General features: G+C 52.9%; 1 protein-coding gene across 1 annotated transcript in view; it reads left to right on the forward strand.

The window, feature by feature from the left end:
• The window catches only part of Nos1 (nitric oxide synthase 1 (neuronal)), a 63,758-nt gene that overhangs the window by 18,203 nt on the left and 25,848 nt on the right, over positions 1 to 19,707 (forward strand). Inside the window, exons 3-12 of the mRNA XM_013014319.1 lie at positions 3,592 to 3,720; positions 4,911 to 5,056; positions 6,700 to 6,862; positions 7,886 to 7,977; positions 10,800 to 10,941; positions 12,589 to 12,728; positions 14,630 to 14,804; positions 16,491 to 16,592; positions 17,676 to 17,870; positions 18,568 to 18,653. Of these exons, the coding sequence (XP_012869773.1) occupies positions 3,592 to 3,720; positions 4,911 to 5,056; positions 6,700 to 6,862; positions 7,886 to 7,977; positions 10,800 to 10,941; positions 12,589 to 12,728; positions 14,630 to 14,804; positions 16,491 to 16,592; positions 17,676 to 17,870; positions 18,568 to 18,653 (1,370 nt within the window). The remainder of the gene's footprint in view (positions 1 to 3,591; positions 3,721 to 4,910; positions 5,057 to 6,699; positions 6,863 to 7,885; positions 7,978 to 10,799; positions 10,942 to 12,588; positions 12,729 to 14,629; positions 14,805 to 16,490; positions 16,593 to 17,675; positions 17,871 to 18,567; positions 18,654 to 19,707) is intronic.

Below are 19,707 nucleotides of genomic sequence, written 5' to 3' on the forward strand. Positions count from 1 at the left end.
ACGTTGAGAACCTCCATAGACAGCTAGATCCGTGGCAGGCAACTGCCAGGGTTTGAAGATACTGGCCTGTGACTTAGAGGAGGGCATCGTTCAGCCCATAGCAACCCCCAAACAGTCAACTGCCCTCACCAGGGCTCTCGGCTGGCTTCGCTGGGAGATTATGATTGTGATGGTGACAATGGTGACAATGACAGCTACTGTTACGAAGGCAGGTGCCCAGCCCGTTTCCATGGCTTCCAGGCTCTGGTGCTGAGGGTCTATCGTCCTCTCCTTCCCAACATCAGCTAAGAGGCTTGCCACCTTCTAGAACCTTCCAGAACCTTCCAGAGGCTTTGACACCAGAACCCCCACCCCCAGTCCACCCTGACTTCTCTTTCTCCTTCTCCCTCACACCCCAAGGCTCTCATTGACTCCTCTTCCACCCCAACCCCCATCTTCTCCCAGTCCTGCCATTGTGGCCTCTCCTCCTCTCCGGCTCTGTACCCGCCGTCCTCCCACAGTTCTGCGATCGTGTTCACGTGGCTCAGGACCGGACTTTCCAATGACGCCGAAGCCGTGCGATTTGGTAGAAATCACACTTGTGGCACACAGCAGGGCACTCAGTTCTTCCTGTCAGCCCCATGATCTCCAAGGAAACAACCAATACTCCTGTACCCGGCTGCTCAGCTAGCTAGGGTGCTCCTGGGTCAGACCGTAGAGCCACTCCATGAATTTTCAACTTAGGTCTTTGCTTTGCTTTGCCTTTGCTTTTTTTTTTTCTTGGCCATGCTGGGATTTGAACTCGTGACCTGCCACTTGCTAGAGAGACTCTCTATCACCTGAGCCACATACCTCCAGCCCTTTTGTGCTTGATGCCATTTTTTTTTTAAAGATAGGCTCTCATTTTTTTGCTCAGGACCAACTTGTACTATGATTCTTTTACCTATGCCTTCTGAGTAGCTGGAGTGACAGGAGTATGCCACTATACCTGGCTTATTGATTGAGAAAGAGTCTCCCACACTTTATCAGGCTGTCCTTGAACTCTCAACCTCCGCCTCTCAAGGAGTTGGGATGACAGGCAGGAGCTTTTGGACCCAGCCCTTCAACTTTGGGTAATTTCCGTTCAGGGTGGGCTTGTTGTGGGGTGTGGAAAGGAGTAATCTGTATTCCCCACACCTAGCTCCGATGGGGGCCCCTCTCAGCTCAGCAGCTTGGGCTTCTCTGCTCTCCTCCATGTCAAGACCAGAGTCCTGAGCTGAGACTGCAGATTCCAGCTTCATTTGGACTGCGTGAGTCCATGCAGGCCCGGGGCCCGGGGAGCTCTGACAGGGCCACTGAAGCAACCGGAAGGCAGTGCGCATAGCCAGAGACCCAGGTGACAGCACAGTACAGTGACGGCCCTCCTTCCTGCTATGTTCTTACGTGGAGAGGAAGGGGAGGAGGGAGAAGGCCATGCGGTCCAGGTCCTGAAAGAGGCCTCAGGGCCTCTCGTATTCAGAGGTGACAAGCTCCTTCATCTGTTCCAAAGACTCTGAGAACCAAAGCCCACAGGCCACAGCTGCTCCTGCAAATTTAGAAGCCATCTTAGGGAGGCCCCTTGCAGCTCCCACTTTGGGGAAGCTGCTGTCTCCCCGCCCTCCTGCAGACACAGAGCCCAGAAAGGACACACACACAGCCATGGCTCACTTGCACCCCTTTCCCAAGACCTCCCCCGCCTCCCCGTGCTGCTGATCTGTGTTTGAGGGGAGCCCTTGGGCCCTCCACTTGGCCAAGTCTTTTACACCCCGCACACAGGGCCCCGTCTGCTATATTAGTCCCCTCGCATGCCCCTCCTGAGTCACCCAGCGCCACTGCTGGCTAATTAAAACGTCAACGCTTCAAGTGCAACAGCCCGGTTTCAAGTGTGCCCGCCCTGCGCTGGGGCAGGGAGAGGAGGGTGGTGCGGGCTCCCCCGACCGCCAATCACTGGGCTCTCAGCCACCGCCCGGTGCACATCTGGAACCAGAACAGATGGCCTCTTCTGTCGTGTCCCTCCCCCTGCGCCCATCCAAGCAGGGAGAGCTGGCGGCTGCTGCCCCACCAGCCATGCCCCACACTGCCTCCCCTCCCCCCCCCGCACCCCGTCTGCCTTCCCACACCCTAGAGACATCACGTCTGTCCTCCCCCTCTGCGTTCTGGCTGCTTCTTGGTTCCCGGGGCCATCGGTGTGGGAGGCCTGGAGAGCTGCTAGACTGGCTGCGTGACACCCAGTCTCAGGGGCAAGGCGGCATTTGTTCCTCCAAGACGCAGTTTGTCGGGGCTATCAGAGATTAGCGCAGAGGCGAGGCCCTAAGCTGCAGGTCTGCTGGGAGACGAGGGAGAGGAGACGCAGAGCGCTGAAGAAGGAAGATGTTGCCGGGCGCTGGTGGCTCACGCCTGTCATCCTACTTACTCAGGAGGCTGAGATCTGAGGATGGGGGTTCAAAGCCAGTCCAGTCAGGGAAGTCTGTGAGACTCCTATCTCCAATGAACCACCAGAAAACCAGAAGTGGCACTGTAACTCAAGTGGTAGAATGCTCACCTTGAGCAAAAGAAGGAGCTCAAGGACAGCACCCAAGCCCTGAGTTCAAGCCCCACAACTGACCAAAAAAGAAGTAAGATATCTGTCCAGGTCTTCAGCAGAGGGGGGGAGGTGCTGTTCCTCTCCACGTACATTCAGAGGCACAAGCGAGACACCCTGGGGTCTGGCGGGGTAGAAAGGGAACACCGCGCTCCCCTCTTCCTCCTCTGGCTGCCCAGTGTGGTCTCAGGATACTGTCCAGGTCCGTTTGCTGGTGCTGTCAGGGTTTCTGAGACACGTGCTCCCAGAGTCTGGGATGTGAAGAACGTGGTGCTGTGTGATACCAAGCCATCACATGGCAAGGCGGGGCACATCACATGGCTATCATCATATTTACTAGGTCTGGCCTCACCTGAACCACTAATCCATCATGAGGCCCCCTTGTCATGACCCCTAACACCTCCCAAACACACCAGCCCCCAAAATACTACACGTTTACAACATAAACTTCCAGCCTTATGGGGGGTCATATTGGTAGCTATACTTATAGCATAGTATAACAACAGTACTGGAACTAAGTAGTATGTAATGCTAAGTACTACTGGGTGCTTGGTGTTGAGTACATGGTAATAAAGAACAGCTAACGTTCCAACTCAAGGATGGTGGTGGCTTGGCCAGGGTGCTAGCTGGGAGAGATGGAGAAGGGTGCTGGATTCAAGAGCTACTTAGAAGGCTAATGTGAAGGGCAGAACAGGGGATGAGAAGCAGGACCAGGGCCCACCTGTGGTGGGGTTTTTGCACTTGTGTTATCCTCTCTGCTTAGTTACCAGCGCCTCCATTCACTCAACAAGTCTGCTGAGTCCACACTTTGCTGTGCCAGACACTGTCCTAGATCTCGAAGAAATTCCTTTTCTCCTGCTTCCAGAAACCCCCTACCTGGCTCCATCTCTGGGGTCCAGACAGTCGGGGCTTCCGCAAACACCAGAAACAGCAAAGCTGCCCCATGGCGGTGGGGAACACTTTCCCATCCCCGCCAGGCCCTGCCTGATGCTCTGCTCTCTCCTCTTCTCCAGCCCCCCACCTCTGGCAAACAGTCTCCCACCAAGAACGGCAGCCCCTCCAAGGGCCCCCGCTTCCTGAAGGTGAAGAACTGGGAGACGGATGTGGTCCTCACAGACACCCTCCACCTTAAAAGCACGCTGGTGAGTAGCTGGCAGGGCAGGGCAGGGCCCAGTTGGGCTCCATCTTGGCACTCTCCATCCACACGTCCGTACCCCACCCCTGCTGAGACCATCCCAAAGGCCCCAGGCCTCACCAAACATCCCTGGGCAGAAGTTCATCCCTGGTGGATAACCAAACAGATGCTGACTCACTTAATCCCTAGATTTTTGTCTTGTGTATCCAAACAGGGTCTCCGGGAACCTGGCAGCTCTGAGCGCTTTCTCTGCTTCTCAGAGCCCCAAGGATGGGCACTAACCAAATCCAGCCTTGGTTGTGCAGGGTAGCCTCTCAATTCTTGTCCATGCACCAGTACTGCTTTCAATTTGGGTTGAAAATTTCAGTGTTTTTTTTTCAACTTTGGGGGTGGGAGCGTCTTGGAGGAATGTTGTATCTGTTAGCCATGGCTGAGTAACAAACGGGCCCCAAATGCAGCAGCTGGAAATGCCTACTATTTCTTACTCTTTTTTTCAAAAAGTCAGTGCATTTAGCCAGAGGGTTCTGTGTGTGTATGTGTGGACCGAAGCAGTTGATCTCATGGCTATATCTCAAGTACCCACAGTCATCTGAGGGCACAGCTAACCGCAGGCTTTGCTCTAGAACCGCCCCAGCTGGGGTAACTCCGCTCTGAGTGGTGGCTCCTCGTACCAGTTGGCAGAACCTCTTTTAAGGTTTAGGCTCAGACCTAGGCCTACCACCTGCTAGGGATCAAAATCAGCCCCGATCTCAAGAGCAAGGAGAGGGGCTGCACCTACTGGTGTGAGATGCTGGACACTCAGTCAGACTATAGGCAGAAGAAGGATTGGGACCATTTTGTCAACCGTAAATGTGTTCAAATGAGTGCCAGAAGCCTCTCCGTGTGTTCCCTTTTGATCAACCTGGACTGAAAAGATATTCGGAAATGTGGTTACCCTTGATTCCCGTTCTTAGTCCCAGGGTCCCTCACTGATATGTGCAAACTCCCTAGGAGCTTTAACATCCACATGATTGCTCCTTCCCTTGGCTTGTGGTCACATCCACGGGCCATCCAGGGCTGGCCATTAGCTCCATTCTTCCTTGGAATGAAGAGACCAGGTCAGCTCAGCCCGGGGCATCAGGCTCTAGTGTGCAGCTCAATCCACCTGCTGGGCTTGGGTGAAGCCAAGCACCAGCCCATTTCTTTCTTGGCTTCCAGGAAACGGGGTGCACAGAACACATCTGCATGGGCTCCATCATGCTGCCCACGCAGCACACCAGGAAGCCTGAAGATGTCCGCCCCAAGGACCAGCTCTTCCCCCTCGCCAAAGAGTTCATCGATCAGTATTATTCATCCATTAAAAGGTAAGTGTTTCTGGTTCTCTGGGGAGCTTGGGGTTCACTAGTGAGGGACCAAAGATCTCAGTGCCACGTTTGCAGACACTAAACCCAGGCCTGGGCTTAAGGTCTCTGTCCTACACAGGGATGGGACGCTGCAGCCCAAGGGCCAGCCAGCCCAAAGGGCTCTTATTTGGCTTCACATCCCTGACATTTCAAACACAGTCACAGCTAGAGCAATATTCAGACCATTTCCCAAGAAGGCATCTGTGAGAAGACATGTTCACCGACACATGGTTTATAGTAGGAAAACATGACAGTCTAAGCTGGGCATGTTGGCACATGCCTGGAATTCCAGCATCTTTGGAGGCTGAGACAGGAGGATTGCAAGTTCAAGGCCAGCCTGGGAAAAGTTTGGAGAGGCCCTGTTTCAAAAACAGAAATACCAATAAAAGGGCTAGAAAAGAGCGTGGCTCAAGTGTTAAAATGCAGGGTCCTGAGTTCAATCTTGAATACCTCTAACAACAACACAAAAAGAAAAAGGAAACAAGACAGCATCTGTTTCTGGGGATAGTGGGCTACAGAGGGGTCATCATCCCCAAGGAGCTAGAATACTGCTCCACAGGCTGGAGACAGGGTGCTTGGGACCTTCTTAGAAGCCTAAAATGTTTCATAGAAATGGCTTAGCTTTCTAAGATCGAATGCATAGCCAACATATAAAACTTAAAAAAAAAATCACATCCACATCTCAGCCAGATGCTGATGGCTCAAGTCTGTAATCCTAGCTACTCAGGAGACTAAGATCTGAGGATCACAGTTTGAATCCAGCCTGGGCAGGAAAGTCCATGAGATTCTTATCTCTAATTAACCCCCCCCCACACACACACACACAGCCAGAAGTATGGCGGTGGCATTAGCCTTGAGCACAAAAGCTCAGAGACAGCACCCAGGCCTAGAGTTCAAGCTCCAGGGCCAGAGGGGGAAAATAAAATCAGATCTCCAGTTTCTCTTGAACAAGATCTGGCAACCCTGAGCCCCCTTCCTACCCAAGGGACAAACGAACTGCCCCTTGTGTACGAGACCTGGCTCTCCCTGTTAACCTCACTCACCACTCAGCTGTTTTATCAGACACACAGCACCAGAAAGTTATGAGCCTTTGAGTGCAGGGTGCCCGCTTTTCACTCCAGTCCGTGGATGCATACAGAAGTCAACACGGAACTTGGAGAGCCTCTGGCCTCCTGTAAGATCTCCTCCCCTGCACCAAACTCAACTTTATGGTAGAGCAAATGCTCTATTAGTCTCCGTGGCTGAGACAGAATAAACACGGCAGGGGATCAACTTCACGGGAGGAGAAGGTTGATTGTGGTTCACGGCCTGAGAGGTTTCCATCCATCCATGGTTGTTTGGGTAGTGAAGGAAGCTGCTCACATCATGGAAGCTAGGAAGCAGAGGGGAGGAGGGGGCCTTCAGCCACGCCCCTCCAATGACCTAACTTCCTCCCTCTAGACCTCATTCCTTAAAGGGCCACCCCCTCCCAATGGTACCAACAGCCTTATTTAGCTCATGGGCCTTTTTTTTTTGCCTGGGGGGGGGAAGACCAAGAAAGGGGGGTAGGGACTCTTCCAAAGCAAAGCAGTGGGGTTATGTCTACCTGTTCCCCTCCCACTCAGGTTTGGTTCCAAAGCTCACATGGACAGGCTGGAGGAGGTGAGCAAAGAGATCAAAAGCACCAGCACCTACCAGCTCAAGGACACGGAGCTCATCTATGGGGCCAAACACGCCTGGCGGAACGCGGCCCGCTGTGTGGGCAGGATCCAATGGTCCAAGCTGCAGGTGAGGGGCTGGGGTGGGGGACGGGTGGGAACACATGGGAATGCGATGGGGAGGGGATGAGAGAGGGGGAGCCTGTGGAGCTCCGACAAGTGTAGATCCTTTCCCCTGTGGCCATGATGACATAGCATGGGTAGTTACACCCTGGTGCTCCTGCAGGGACCTCTCTATGGTAAGGGGCTCAGGTTGGGGAGGCGAGGGGGGTGGGCAGGTTCTGAGATCATGGCTGAAGCCTGGCCACAGTTACGTCTCACTCAGCCCCTACTGGGTTTTTGTTCAATGAAACGTGTGTTATCTCTTGGGTGGGCTTTTCATCCTCCCGTCTACTCCAGACCCTCCCACGACCTCTTGTCTTCACCTTTGCTCTCTTTGCTCCTTTATCTCTCTACCTCTTCCCCTGAGACATTAATTTTATACTAGGAAATACTTTAATGTTATAGGTCGATTCATTATTAGAATCACTTTGTTTGTTTGCCAGTCCTGGGGCTTGAACTCAGAGCTTGGGTGCTGTCCCCAAGTTTCTTTGTGCTCAAGGCTAGGTCTCTACCACTTGAGCCACAACCCCACATCTGGCTTTTCCTGAGTCTCATGGACTTTCTTGCCCAGATTGGCTTTGAACTGCGATCCTTCTGAGTAGCTAGAATTATAGGTGTGAGCCACCAGCATCTGCTTGCTTGTTTTGTTTCTAATCCCTAAAATTCCTAATTACCTAATAGAAAATATAGCCAGCTCATTAGAACTCCCTCCTTTATTCTCCTATCCTTTTTAAAAATATTTTTCACTCCATGCCTACTTTTAAGGGACTCTTTCTGCTTTGATTGGCTCTGGTGATCAGCACAGACAAAGCAGAAAGTCGCAAGTCCAGCCTGAGCCTCAATAATGAGGTGCTCACTGTTCAAATGAGGCTGGAGCTGGGGGGGAGAGGGGAGGAGGCCCAGGGGGCCGTGCACTGGGGCCCTGGTGGGGAAGAGGGCAGGGGGAGAGGGAGGGGAGGCGGCCATCATTCTCCTCATTCATCTCTTCCAGGTGTTCGATGCTCGAGACTGCACTACAGCTCACGGGATGTTCAACTACATCTGCAACCACATTAAGTACGCCACCAACAAAGGCAACCTCAGGTGAGCTCACCTGCGGGGAGGGGGCGGGCTGGGGTGGGGGCTAGCATCCATGTAGCATGGAGTCTTGGCTCATGGAGCTGCAGGGAGGTGCCCCTAACTTGGGCCACCCCAGGACAGGGATCTTGGTATTCCACACCACTGTCACTTTTCTGAGAGGAGCAAGACTCCCAGGGCGTCTGTGAATCTACAGCAATGGGCTGGTGCTAGTGGCTCCTGCCTGTAATTCGAGCTACTCTGGAGGCTGAGACCTGAGAATTGCAGTTCAAAGCCAGCCCCAACAGGAAGGTCCTTGAGACTCTACTTCTAATTAATCGCTAAAAAAGCTAGAAGTAGAGCTGTGGCTCAAGTTATTAGAGTGCTAGACTTGAGCAGAAAAGCAAAGGGACAGTGCCCAGGCTCTGAGTTCAAGCTACACACATACACACACACACACACACACACACACACACACACACACACATCATGTTTACTATACTTCACCACCCACGGGGCAGGCAAGAGGAAGTCTTTTGTATTCCAAGGAAAAGGAAAATCCCACTGCCAGTGATGACCTGCTTTTCTGAGCCCAGCTCTGTTGCCCGGAGCTGCCTCCTCCTCTCCCGCTTTACAAAGCAATGTCTCCTCCTGCTGCCTGGGCACCGTGCCTTCATGTGCCTGGCCTTGACTCCTCTTGTATGCATAGAAAGAACAGAGCTGCTGAGGTGTGAGTGAGCCTCCCCACCGGGCTGGGCTGGGCTGGAAGCCCCGCACACAGCTGACCACTTGTGCCTGTCTGGCTTGCCAGTGTATGCTCCTAGCTTGAGTACCAGCTCCTTCTTGGGAGCTTCAGAGATATTCCCATGATCCCTCATGCCAGGTTACCTGAAGTGGCTCATTTGTATTGGGCTCATTTGCATTGGACTTCCACTTTCTTGGACCCTGTTTGCTAACCCCAGTGTACCCACCAGTACGGATGGGCCTGGGTGGGAAATTATTTGGGTCTCTTTACCCTGATCAGCAAAGAACTTTCTAGCATATCCTCTCCACATGGAGTAGCATCTTGCCATGGTGAAGCCCCAAACTTTATGCGTGATTCCCATGATTTCCAGAATGTTCTGTGAGCAGTGACAGGAGGGGAGAGGATCACCAGACCTAGACCATCCTTTAGCTCAATTATCTTGTGTGGCGTCTTCATCAGACCTATTAAAGAAAATACTCGTCCAGGTGCAGGAGCTCACTCCTGAAATCCCAGCAGCTCAAGAGGAAGAGATCAGAAGGACTGCAGTTTCAGGCGAACCCAGACAAACAGCCAAGACCCCATTTCAGCCAGTAAGCTTGACATAGTCGTTCATGTCTGTGGTCCCATCTATGTGGGAGACACAGGTAGGAGGATCTCAGTTTGAGGCTGGCCATGAGACCCTATCTGAAGAGCAAATGAAGACCAAAAGAAAGGTGGTGGTGGGGAGGAGGGTACCAGCATGAAGCCTTGAAATCAAACTGTACCAAGGAGGAAGGAAGGAAGGAAGGAAGGAAGGAAGGAAGGAAGGAAGGAAGGAAGGAAGGAAGGAAGGAAGGAAGGAAGGGAAGGAAGGAAGGAATTTGGCTGACTTTTATCTAGGTTTTAAACCTCACGTCACGTACTCTTATGTAGAGGTGGATTATACTTAAGAGGATGGCAGGCTAAAGTGAAGGCAGAAGACAGAAGGTTCATAGAGCATCTGCCCGCCCTTCGGGGAGATGGTGCTCAGGGGGCAGAGGAGAAGAATGGCAGCCAAGTATTCTGTCCCCCATCGCTCTCAGTTCCTGCTCAGAAAGGAAATGTCACTCCGCTTGTGGTGTGTAATTCTGTTCTGTGTGTGTGTGTGTGCACGTGCGCACACGTGTGTGCACATGTGCCAGTACTGGGGCTTAAACTCAGGGTCATATGCTCTGGCTTGTCTTTTTCACTCAAGGCTGGTGCTCTACTACTTGAACCACAGCTCCACTTTCAGCTTTTTGCTGGCTAATTGGGGATAAGGGTCTTGTAGATGTACCTGCCTGGGCTGGCTCTGAACTGTGATCTTGGCCCACAAGAGCGGCAGTAGACAATTTATTAAGAGCAGGCCCCAGGCTTCACAAGCACGGCCCATACGGGCAGCGCCTGGACAGCTACAGTTTTCCCCTCGTATGTTTAAATGCAAGTTGATTTCTTTTTTTTGTGGTAAATCTGTGAAGTTCAGTGCAGTGAGCAAGGGCAAGCTTTATCTAACAAGGTCCCTCTACCCACCCCCAAAAGAAACCAACTGTGCCCATCACTGAAATGAATTTTGCAATAGACAAAGAGTTCCCTCACGGGGTGCGGGTAAGGCTCTAGGGACCTGGAGGGGCTGAGCTGTGGTGCAGAGTTGGGGTTGGCAAAGAGAAGGGAAGCATGGGACGCCTGCAGGTTTATTGCGAGGTTTTTTTTTCCTGTCTCAAGTGAGGGATGATGGGTGGGAAGGCTGGGGCTAGAATCCCCTGAGAGTGATTGAAGAGATTGAGGGTCTGAGCTTTCCCTGGAGATGGATCACTGCACGAAGGACTCCCCTGGGCCGGGTCTGGTGGTTCCCGCCTGGAACCCCAGCTCCGCAGGAGGCAGAAGTCAGGTGGTGATGAAGGCCAGCCCAGAATCCGCACCCGCTACCTGCCAGGAGGCCGCTGCCCTTCTAACAGCGGTGGGATTCCAGGTGCCCTGGGAACAAGCCTTGGCACCTGTTCGGTCCGCCTGGAGCTTCAGGCAGCTGTTGGCCTGGGCAGCGCCTGCCAGCCCTGCCCTGACACCTGTGTCCACCCTTCTGTCCTCCCCCGCCCCCACGCCCTTGCAGGTCGGCCATCACCATATTCCCCCAGCGGACGGATGGCAAGCATGACTTCCGGGTGTGGAACTCGCAGCTCATCCGCTACGCAGGCTACAAGCAGCCCGATGGCTCCACGCTGGGGGACCCGGCCAACGTGCAGTTCACAGAGGTGCGAGCGGGCGCCCGACCCCGTCAGCTGCTGGAGATCCCCTCTCCTGGGACATTTGGTCATGCTCAGGCCCTTGCCTCCCCCCCCCCATCCTCCAGCTGGAAACTACCATCCCAGAGGCTCCCCGGTGCCCACTGGGCTCTCAAAGGCCATCAAATGCATAAATGAAAGGCTAGAATTGGCCAGTGTGCCCAACTCGCATGCCCTGGCCCAGACCCCACAGACAACCTTCAGTGACGCCCCACCCCTGCTCGCCCTGTCTGGAGCCCTGGGCTCTACCCTGTACCCCTGTGGGGCCCTCCCTGCTGCCACTTCATTTGCATGTGGCTTTTCTTACTGCAATCTGATTGCCCCGGGAGGGCTGGTAACCAGGACGACCACGCTGCACCTGTGCAGTCTCCCGAGCCAGACTTCCTGTTCCACTTGGCTGAGCGCTAACCCCAGTACTTGGCTGACCTTGCCCGGCTGTTAGAAGAACGTACAGGCCAGGCCAGGCCACGCCTGAGCCCCGGGTTCAGTGTCCCCGTCTCCACCCACGCAGCCCCAAGAAGCAGCCACACATAATCCCTCCTCCTTCCCGAGTCCCCCTCAACCCCTGTGCTGACCCATGGGGCAGTGCTCAGCCACAGGTGTCTATCAGTGGTCAGGGCAAACCGAGATGGACCTTAGACAAAAACACTCCCCATCTCTCCCCATCAACAGTGGGAGAAGACGCATACCAGTTACATGCTGAAATGACTATGAAGCCAGGCGCGGTGGCTCACGCCTATAATCCCAGCTACTCAGGAGGCTGAGATCTGAGAATCAAGAGTTGAAGCTAGGGGTTGGAAGTGTGGCTCAGGTGGTAGAGCACCAGCCAATGAGCAAAAACATAAGATACCAAGTTTGAATCTTGGTCTACTGGGGGTTGGGGGAAGATTTGAAGTCAACCTGAGCAGCAAAGTCCATGAGACTTGTCTCCAATTATCCAGCGAAACAAAAATCAGAAGTGGAGCTGTGGCTTAAGTGGTAGAGCACCAGCTGTGAGTGAAAAAGCTAAAGAAAATCACTCTGACCTAAGTTCAGGACCTAGTTGATGATGAAAAAAAAAGTTATCATTAACAAATTAATGTTGAAATTGAATGCATTTCATTATGATGTGATATATATATTTGATACATTTTAGATGAATATGTTACCTATTTAGTTGTAATATCAAATGTATGAGAACATATTGATAGCAATATGTTTCATGCCTTTTCAATTTTAATATCAATAAGGTAACATTCATACAAAGTGTATTTGTGAATTTGAAATTCATTATTGAAGATGTCTACATTGGGCTCAGTGTATCGCTCCCACCTGTAATCCCAGCTACTCCGGAGGTGGAGATAGGAGGATCAAAGTCCAAGGCCGGTGTCAGGGGAGTGTGAAATACTATCGGACTAAAAGCAAAGGGGCTGAGGGCATCTCTGAGTGACGGAGCCCTGGCCAGCACAAGGCCCTCAGTCCGATCCCTAGACCCACACGATAGAAGTTACAGTTCAGTGGTGAAGGAAGGAGGGGTGGGGGGGGAGCGGCCTCCAGGGACTGGCATCCCAGGCCCCTGAGACCCTGGTGTTGGGAGCGAGGGGTCCGGGCCGTGATGAGACTGGTGTCTCTCTACAGATCTGCATCCAGCAGGGCTGGAAGCCCCCGAGGGGCCGCTTCGACGTCCTGCCGCTGCTGCTGCAGGCGGACGGCAACGACCCCGAGCTCTTCCAGATCCCCCCGGAGCTGGTGCTGGAGGTGCCCATCCGGCACCCCAAGTAAGAGGGGCTGGCATGGTGGGGGGGTCTGCAGGGCGGGGGCGGGTGGGGTATCAGCCCTGGCCAGGCTCTCTGGCCCCTGAGCAACCCCAGGGCAGCACCCACCCTTTGCCCAGCCCTGGGGTTGGAGTGGAAGAGCCCAGTGGGCCTGCAGTGGAAGCGGCCACAGGAAACTCTAAGAACCCCGTGTGGATCGAGTTCAAGGGAATCTGTGCCCTCCCCTCCCAGCCAACAGGCAATTGGGTTCGTGCCACAGCGAGGCTTTCGCCTCAGATACAAAATTGAGGTAGAGAGCAAAGATATAAAACACTACAGCAACAAGCAGAAAACTCAACAATAAGATAAGCAATATGTGCCAGGCACCCGTGGCTCAGCCTATAATCCCAGCTATGCCGGAGGCTGAGATCTGAGGATCGTGGTTCGAAGCCAGCCCAGGCAGGAAAGCCTGTGAGACCCTTAGCTCTTCCGTGAACCACCAAAAAGCCAGGAGGAGAGGTGTGGAGTGCTAGCCTTGAGTAAAAAGCTAAGGGGTAGCACAAAGGCCCTGAGTTCAAGTCCAGGACCACCACCAAAATAAACGTGTGTGTAATCGCAGTGTATTTTAAATATGTTTTTTAAGATGTATAATGAGCCATTTGAGAACATTTTAAATAAAAACAAGATCCTGCTCAGGATGGAGACCAGGATGAGAAGAGAAAGAGGGGTCACACCCAGCAGGACGGGACCCTGTGGCAAATTTTGATACTGAATTTATCTCATATATTTATATTTATATATGTGTGTGTATGTGTGTGTATATATATATATATATATATATATATATTGCAATAACTTTTGCTTTTCAAAACACATGGCACTAATTTACAATCTCACAGACACACATAATGACCTTGACGTACTGAGTCTGCTGGGGACCCCTAAATATTACACTCACTTCTGACGTTACTTAATAAGCTGAGGCCCACCGTTCTTCTGGATGGAACTTGGCCTTTGCGCGTTTCTCTCTTAGCTCTTTCAGTACAGTTTGTCTGTCCCTTCCCAGCAGCGTTGTACCAGCTTTGGGGCTCACTTGGTCTCGGCCTCTGTAGTTTTTCCTTCTCAGAGAGGACGAGATCTTAGACTCCCAACCTCAACAATGAATTCAAAGAAAGTGTTGCAAAGGAAATACGGTACCTGGGAACAAGAACTTTACTTGGACCCAGCTGGGTACCAGGGACAAGTTTCTTGAGTGAGCAATGTGCTAGGTGAGAAGGATAGATAGATGGAAACATGGAAGAAGGGAAGGAAGGATAAAAGGAAGGAAGGAAGGGAGGGAGGAAGGGAAGGAGGAAGGAAGGAAGGAAGGGAGAGAGGGAGGGAGGAGGAAGGGAGGGAAGGAAAAGAAAGAAAGAATGGAAAGAAAGGAAGAAAGAAGGAAAGAAAGAAAAACAAAAGAACAAAAGAAAGAGAGAGAAAGAAAGAAAGAGGGAGGGAGGGAGGGAGGGAAGAAAAAAGGAAGGAAGGAAGGAAGGAAGGAAGGAAGGAAGGAAGGAAGGAAGGAAGGAAGGGTGGAAGACTCCCAGGAAGAAAGCCCTACCTGTGCAAAGGCCCTGGGGTACGGTAGAAATGCACTCTTGAGTTGTAGGAGAGTGAGTGGGTTTAGCAGACTCGTGGCAGCCCCAGGCCCCATTTTGTGGGCCCAAGCATCCCTGTGTAGAATCTGTGTCACTGTGCATATTCTCCAGCCCCAGCAGCAGGACCTGGGATTCCACGGGGCTAAAGCTGGGCGCCAGGAGTCCGGTTCACACCCAGTCGGTCTCCCTGGGGACCTGTCATGTGAACGCCCCGAGATGAGGTGGTGCGGGCCTGGGTCTGCTTGGGAGGCCCCACCGTAACCGGCTGGGCCTTCTTGCTCTCGGCAGGTTTGACTGGTTCAAGGACCTGGGCCTCAAGTGGTATGGGCTCCCGGCCGTGTCCAACATGCTGCTGGAGATCGGGGGCCTGGAGTTCAGCGCCTGCCCCTTCAGTGGCTGGTACATGGGCACAGAGATCGGCGTGCGGGACTACTGCGACAACTCACGCTACAACATCCTGGAGGTCAGGAAGAGGGAGGCAGGAGGCCCAGGCCACTGCTAGGCCACCTCCCGCTGACAATCCTGGGGAAGCTTCTGGAAAGTTCCAGAGGCATCAGCAGATTTCCTTGGTGATCACCATGGCAAGCACACATGCCCTGGCTTAAGAACTTGTGTTGAAATGCCAGTCCTGGGGTTTGAACTCAGGGCCTGGGTAATGTCCCTAAGCCTTTTTGTGCTCAAGGCTAGTGCTCTACCACTTGAGCCACGGCACCACTTCTGTTTTGGAGGCTTTGGTTTGGGGTAGAGGGAGTGTTTTGTTTTTAGTAGTTTATTGGAGAGAAGAGTCTCACAAGGTTTTTTTCTGCCTGGCTTGGCTTCCATCTGTGATCCCCAGATCTCAGCCTCCTGAGTAGCTAGGATTATAGGTGTGAGCTACCAGTGCCCAGCCCCTTTGCTTTTTTTTTTTTTTTAAATCAAGGCTGCTGCTCTACCACTTTGAGCCACAGCTCCATCCTGGCTTTTTGCTGGTTAATTGAAGGTAAGAGTCTCGCAGATTTTCCTGCCCAAACCTTTATCCTCAGATCTCAGCCTCCCGAATAGCTGGGATTAACAGACATGAGCCACTGGCACCTGGCTTCAGAAGTTTGTTTTGTTTGGTGAACGCTCTTAATTTTTATTCTTTTCATCAAAATGCTGCCGTCCCGGGAGAACGGCTATTCGCTCTCACTGTCGTAAACACAAGTCTGCCGCGTATTTATGTATGTAAGGCAGAAGCAAAGCATTTGCTTTCCAATGTGTCGCCCAGGCAGAGCAGACAGCTTGGGCCGGCGAGAATGAATTAGGAAGTCCGCTCTCTGATCTCAGCATATGTGTCACTTGCAAACAGTTGTCACTGAGTAGCTTAAATGAGACCCTCCTCCACCCCGGCCTTCCAGTCCCAGCTGCCATGGTGGATGCATGTTGACAGCTGGAGCTGGGAACCAATTTCCTCAGTCCTAAGAAACCCCCGTAATGAGACCTGGGTCCCCGCCAGGGTGACTGGCCTTGACAGAGGAAGGAGAAATCAGGCTTTAATTAAGGACTTCGCCGCTGGGCCTCCCACACTTGACACCCACGCCTCAGCCCAAACCTAAATGTCACATTGTTTCCCCACTCCGTCCCCCCCAAGTTAATTTGGCCAAAGGCGTCAGCTGGTGAAGGAAGCAGATCCTGAATCTTGAACGGGCAGCGTCCCTCTGCCTCCGGCCTCCAAGGCCGGCCAGCTCTATAGGCTCTGCATGAGACCAGACACCGCTCTAGGCCTCAGTTTCCCCCTCTGTCAGATAAGAGTCCCCTAGGAGTTTCCATGAGCACAGGGACCATGGGCTAGATTCCAAGCAATGGCTGCTGGGGACCATGGGTGGGGTAGAAGGACAAATTGCTCTTCAGACCCCTCCGAGTTCCATCCCTCTGTTTAAAACCCTCCAGAGAAGCCGGGCCTCGTCATTCATACCTGTCATCCTAGCTCAGGAGGCTGAGATCTGAGGATCCTGGTTCAAAACCAGCCCAGGCAGGAATGTCCATGAGACTCACGTCTCCAGTGAACTACCCCCCCAAAAAAAAGCTGGAGAGCTAGCTTTGAATGACTGACCCCAGCCCTGTCTCTCTTCAGTCTGAAATCCAGATAGATGCAGGCTGAGTGGCCATCTCCCCCACCTCTTCCTTTCAGGAAGTAGCCAAGAAGATGAACTTGGACATGAGGAAGACATCCTCCCTGTGGAAGGACCAGGCACTGGTGGAGATCAACATCGCCGTGCTGTACAGCTTCCAGGTAGCCTAGGGCCGCCTCAAGGCCACGGTCAAGGTCAGGCCTCACAGGTCACTGGGAACCTCCCAGGCCCTGGGCAGGGGGCTGAGAAGCCTAGGTATCAAAACTGCCTTCCCTAGGGTCCTCCATCCACCAGCTGGGCCCTTGGCCTATCTGCTGCCTCTCTGTCCTCTGGGTCCAGGGTAGAAGCCACTGGATGCAGAGATGGGAGAGGGGCTGTGACTTGCTGTCTACCTCTCTCTAGAGTTGTGAGGAGGGAGCATTGTCCTTCTGCACAAAACCCTGGACACCCTTCCCTGCTATGCTACATGGTATTCTGTGAGAATGGCCCCGACGGCTACGATCTAAACCATGCGTGCTTTTTTGTTGTTGTTTTTCTCATTTGGGTGCCAGTCTTGGGGCTTGAACTCAGGGACTGGGCACTGTCCTTGAGCTTTGTTGCTCAAGGCTAGCATTCTGCCACTTGAACTACAGCTCTACTTCTGGCTTTGAGTAGCTTATTGGAGATAAGAGTTTCACAGACATTCCTTCCCAGAGTGGCTTCAAATCGTGATCCTCAGATCTCAGCCTCCTGAGTAGCTAGGATGACAGGTGAGAGTCTCCAGCACCTGGCTTCAATCATGACACTTCTGAAAGCACTTTTACTCACACTAAATAGTGACATAAGTCAGGTAGAGTGGCTTACCAGCCCCTGTAATCAGGAAGCAAAGGTCAAGACAATCTTAGTTCCAGGCCAGCATGGGAAGGAAAGTCCACAATGCTCCATCTCCAACATAATCAGCAAAAAAAAGGCTGGGCTGGAGGTGTGACTCAGGTAGTAGAGTGCCAGCCATAAGCAAACAAAGTTGAGTGAGTGCAAGGATCTGAATACCAGCAAAAAACAAAAAGCGGGGTGGTAGGGAGGAAGGTGCTAGAAAGTGCTAAAGACAGAGCCCCACACAGAGACGTGCTCCTGGGAATCAGGAGAAAGATGGAAAAAGCGGTGCAGAGAAAAGAGACAGTGGTTCGAGTCACCTCCGGGACTGGCTTGGGGAGGTGCTGCTTTAGTCTCTTCCCTGCTGAGCCCTGGTCCCTTCTCTGTCCCAGAGCGACAAAGTGACCATCGTGGACCACCACTCTGCCACCGAGTCCTTCATCAAACACATGGAGAACGAGTACCGCTGCCGGGGCGGCTGCCCGGCCGACTGGGTGTGGATTGTGCCCCCCATGTCCGGCAGCATCACCCCTGTCTTCCACCAGGAGATGCTCAACTACCGGCTCACCCCGGCCTTCGAGTACCAGGTGGTTCCCTCCACCACACCTCTCTCCATAGCAAGTTCCCCACCATCTGCTGGGCCTCTCACACCTGGGCCTGGGCTGTCAGGCCAGCACTCGGGTGTGCACGTGCTGAGAACGATGTGGGGTGCGTGGCCCCCAGGGTACGGAGCTCCCATGCTGCTGAAAGACTGAGAGAGACTACATGAGGGGTCAGGAACAGAGTCTGGAGCCAAGCATGGTAGCTCACGCCTGTAATCCCAGCTACTCTGGGGGTGGAGATCAGGAACGTGGCGGGGGTTCAGAGCCAGCCTACACAAAAAGCTATGCAAAACACCAGCTCAATCGAGAAAAGCTGGACGCGGTGGCACTTAGCTGTCACCCCAGATAGGAGAGAGGCCTCCATCGGAGGTTGCAGGCCAAAAAAAAAAAATAAAGAGGGGGAGGAGACTCTATTCTCAAAGTAACGAAAGCCCCAAAAGGCTGGGAGCGTGGTTCAAGTGATTGAACCTGCAAGCACATGGCCCCAGAAGGAAATAAGAAGACAGGACGTGGCTGGGGGACAATGCAGGGACATTACAGCAGTCACTGTGCTCAGACACCTGTGCTGAAGCCCTGCCTGTGGAGGTCGGGGAGCCTCTGGCCCAACTCCGGGGATTCCCGAGCATCCCAGCAGGGGCCACCTCCTCTCATGGCCGTAACCAGCCCTCTCTTCTCTCGCCAGCCCGACCCGTGGAACACCCACGTCTGGAAAGGCACCAACGGGACCCCCACGAAGCGGCGCGCCATTGGCTTCAAGAAGCTGGCTGAGTGAGTGGGGAGGGACCCACACGGGGAGTCCCGGCAAAGGAGGCTGGACAGACGCCGGTCCTCACATCTCCCAGTGACACAGGGTCCACACACACACACAGCCCAGGAGCATCACACACACACACACACACACACATACACACACACACACACACACGGAGCATCTCTCCCCAGAGAGAGGATCCCAAATATTAGTGAGGACAATCTTTGGTTCAGTTCCATGTCTCCAGGAAAAAAGGGAGAGGGGAATCTAACCGTTAATTGCACGATTACATTTGCGTTGGGAACAATGGGAGTTAATTATAGATGCGTTTTTATGCTCACATTCTTCCAAGGGAAGCCTCCAGGCACCTTTTACTCCTTTCTCTGCCCCCCTTTCCAGCCTTCCTGCAACGTGGGTGGTTTTCCCCAATTCTAAAAAAAAACAAAACAAAAAACAATAAATTTACCACCAATAAGCCCCAGGTGGGAGATAATTAGCAATTCTGTCTGCAGAGAGCTTCTGAGTGAGGAAGGAGTTGGACTCACTGGAGCCCAGGTAGCGTTATCCTGGCTCTTCTGGGCTGTCTGCTCCCTACCAGAAACAGGAAGGATGCTGGCTGGGGGGATGAGGGTCCTCTAACTACAGAGAGGCTGCCCTTGACACTGACCCCTCCCCCCTAGAAAAAGCATGGGTGGAAGCATCGATTCAACTTCCTAATGTCTTTCTTTTTTCTTTTCTTTTTTTGGTGCCAATCCTAGGGCTTGAACTCAGGGCCTGAGCACTGTCCCTGAGCTTTTGTGTGGATGTGTGTGCTCAAGGCTAGAGCCACAGCTCTACTAGAGCCACAGCTCTACTTCCTGCTTTTTTTGGTGATGAATTAGAAATAAGAGTCTCAGGGACTTTCCTACCCAGCCTGGCTTCGAACCACGATCCTCAGATCACAGCCTCCTGAGTGAGCCGCCATCACCCTGCCTTATAATGTCTCTTGTTGGATATTTATTTAGTGCCTGTTTGGTGTCTGGTGGCTGAACTCGGGGGCAGGATGCGGTACATCAAACATCAATATGCTCG

This window comes from Dipodomys ordii, unplaced genomic scaffold (genome assembly GCF_000151885.1).
Source record: "Dipodomys ordii isolate 6190 unplaced genomic scaffold, Dord_2.0 Scaffold23, whole genome shotgun sequence".
Taxonomy (NCBI): Eukaryota; Metazoa; Chordata; class Mammalia; order Rodentia; family Heteromyidae; genus Dipodomys; species Dipodomys ordii.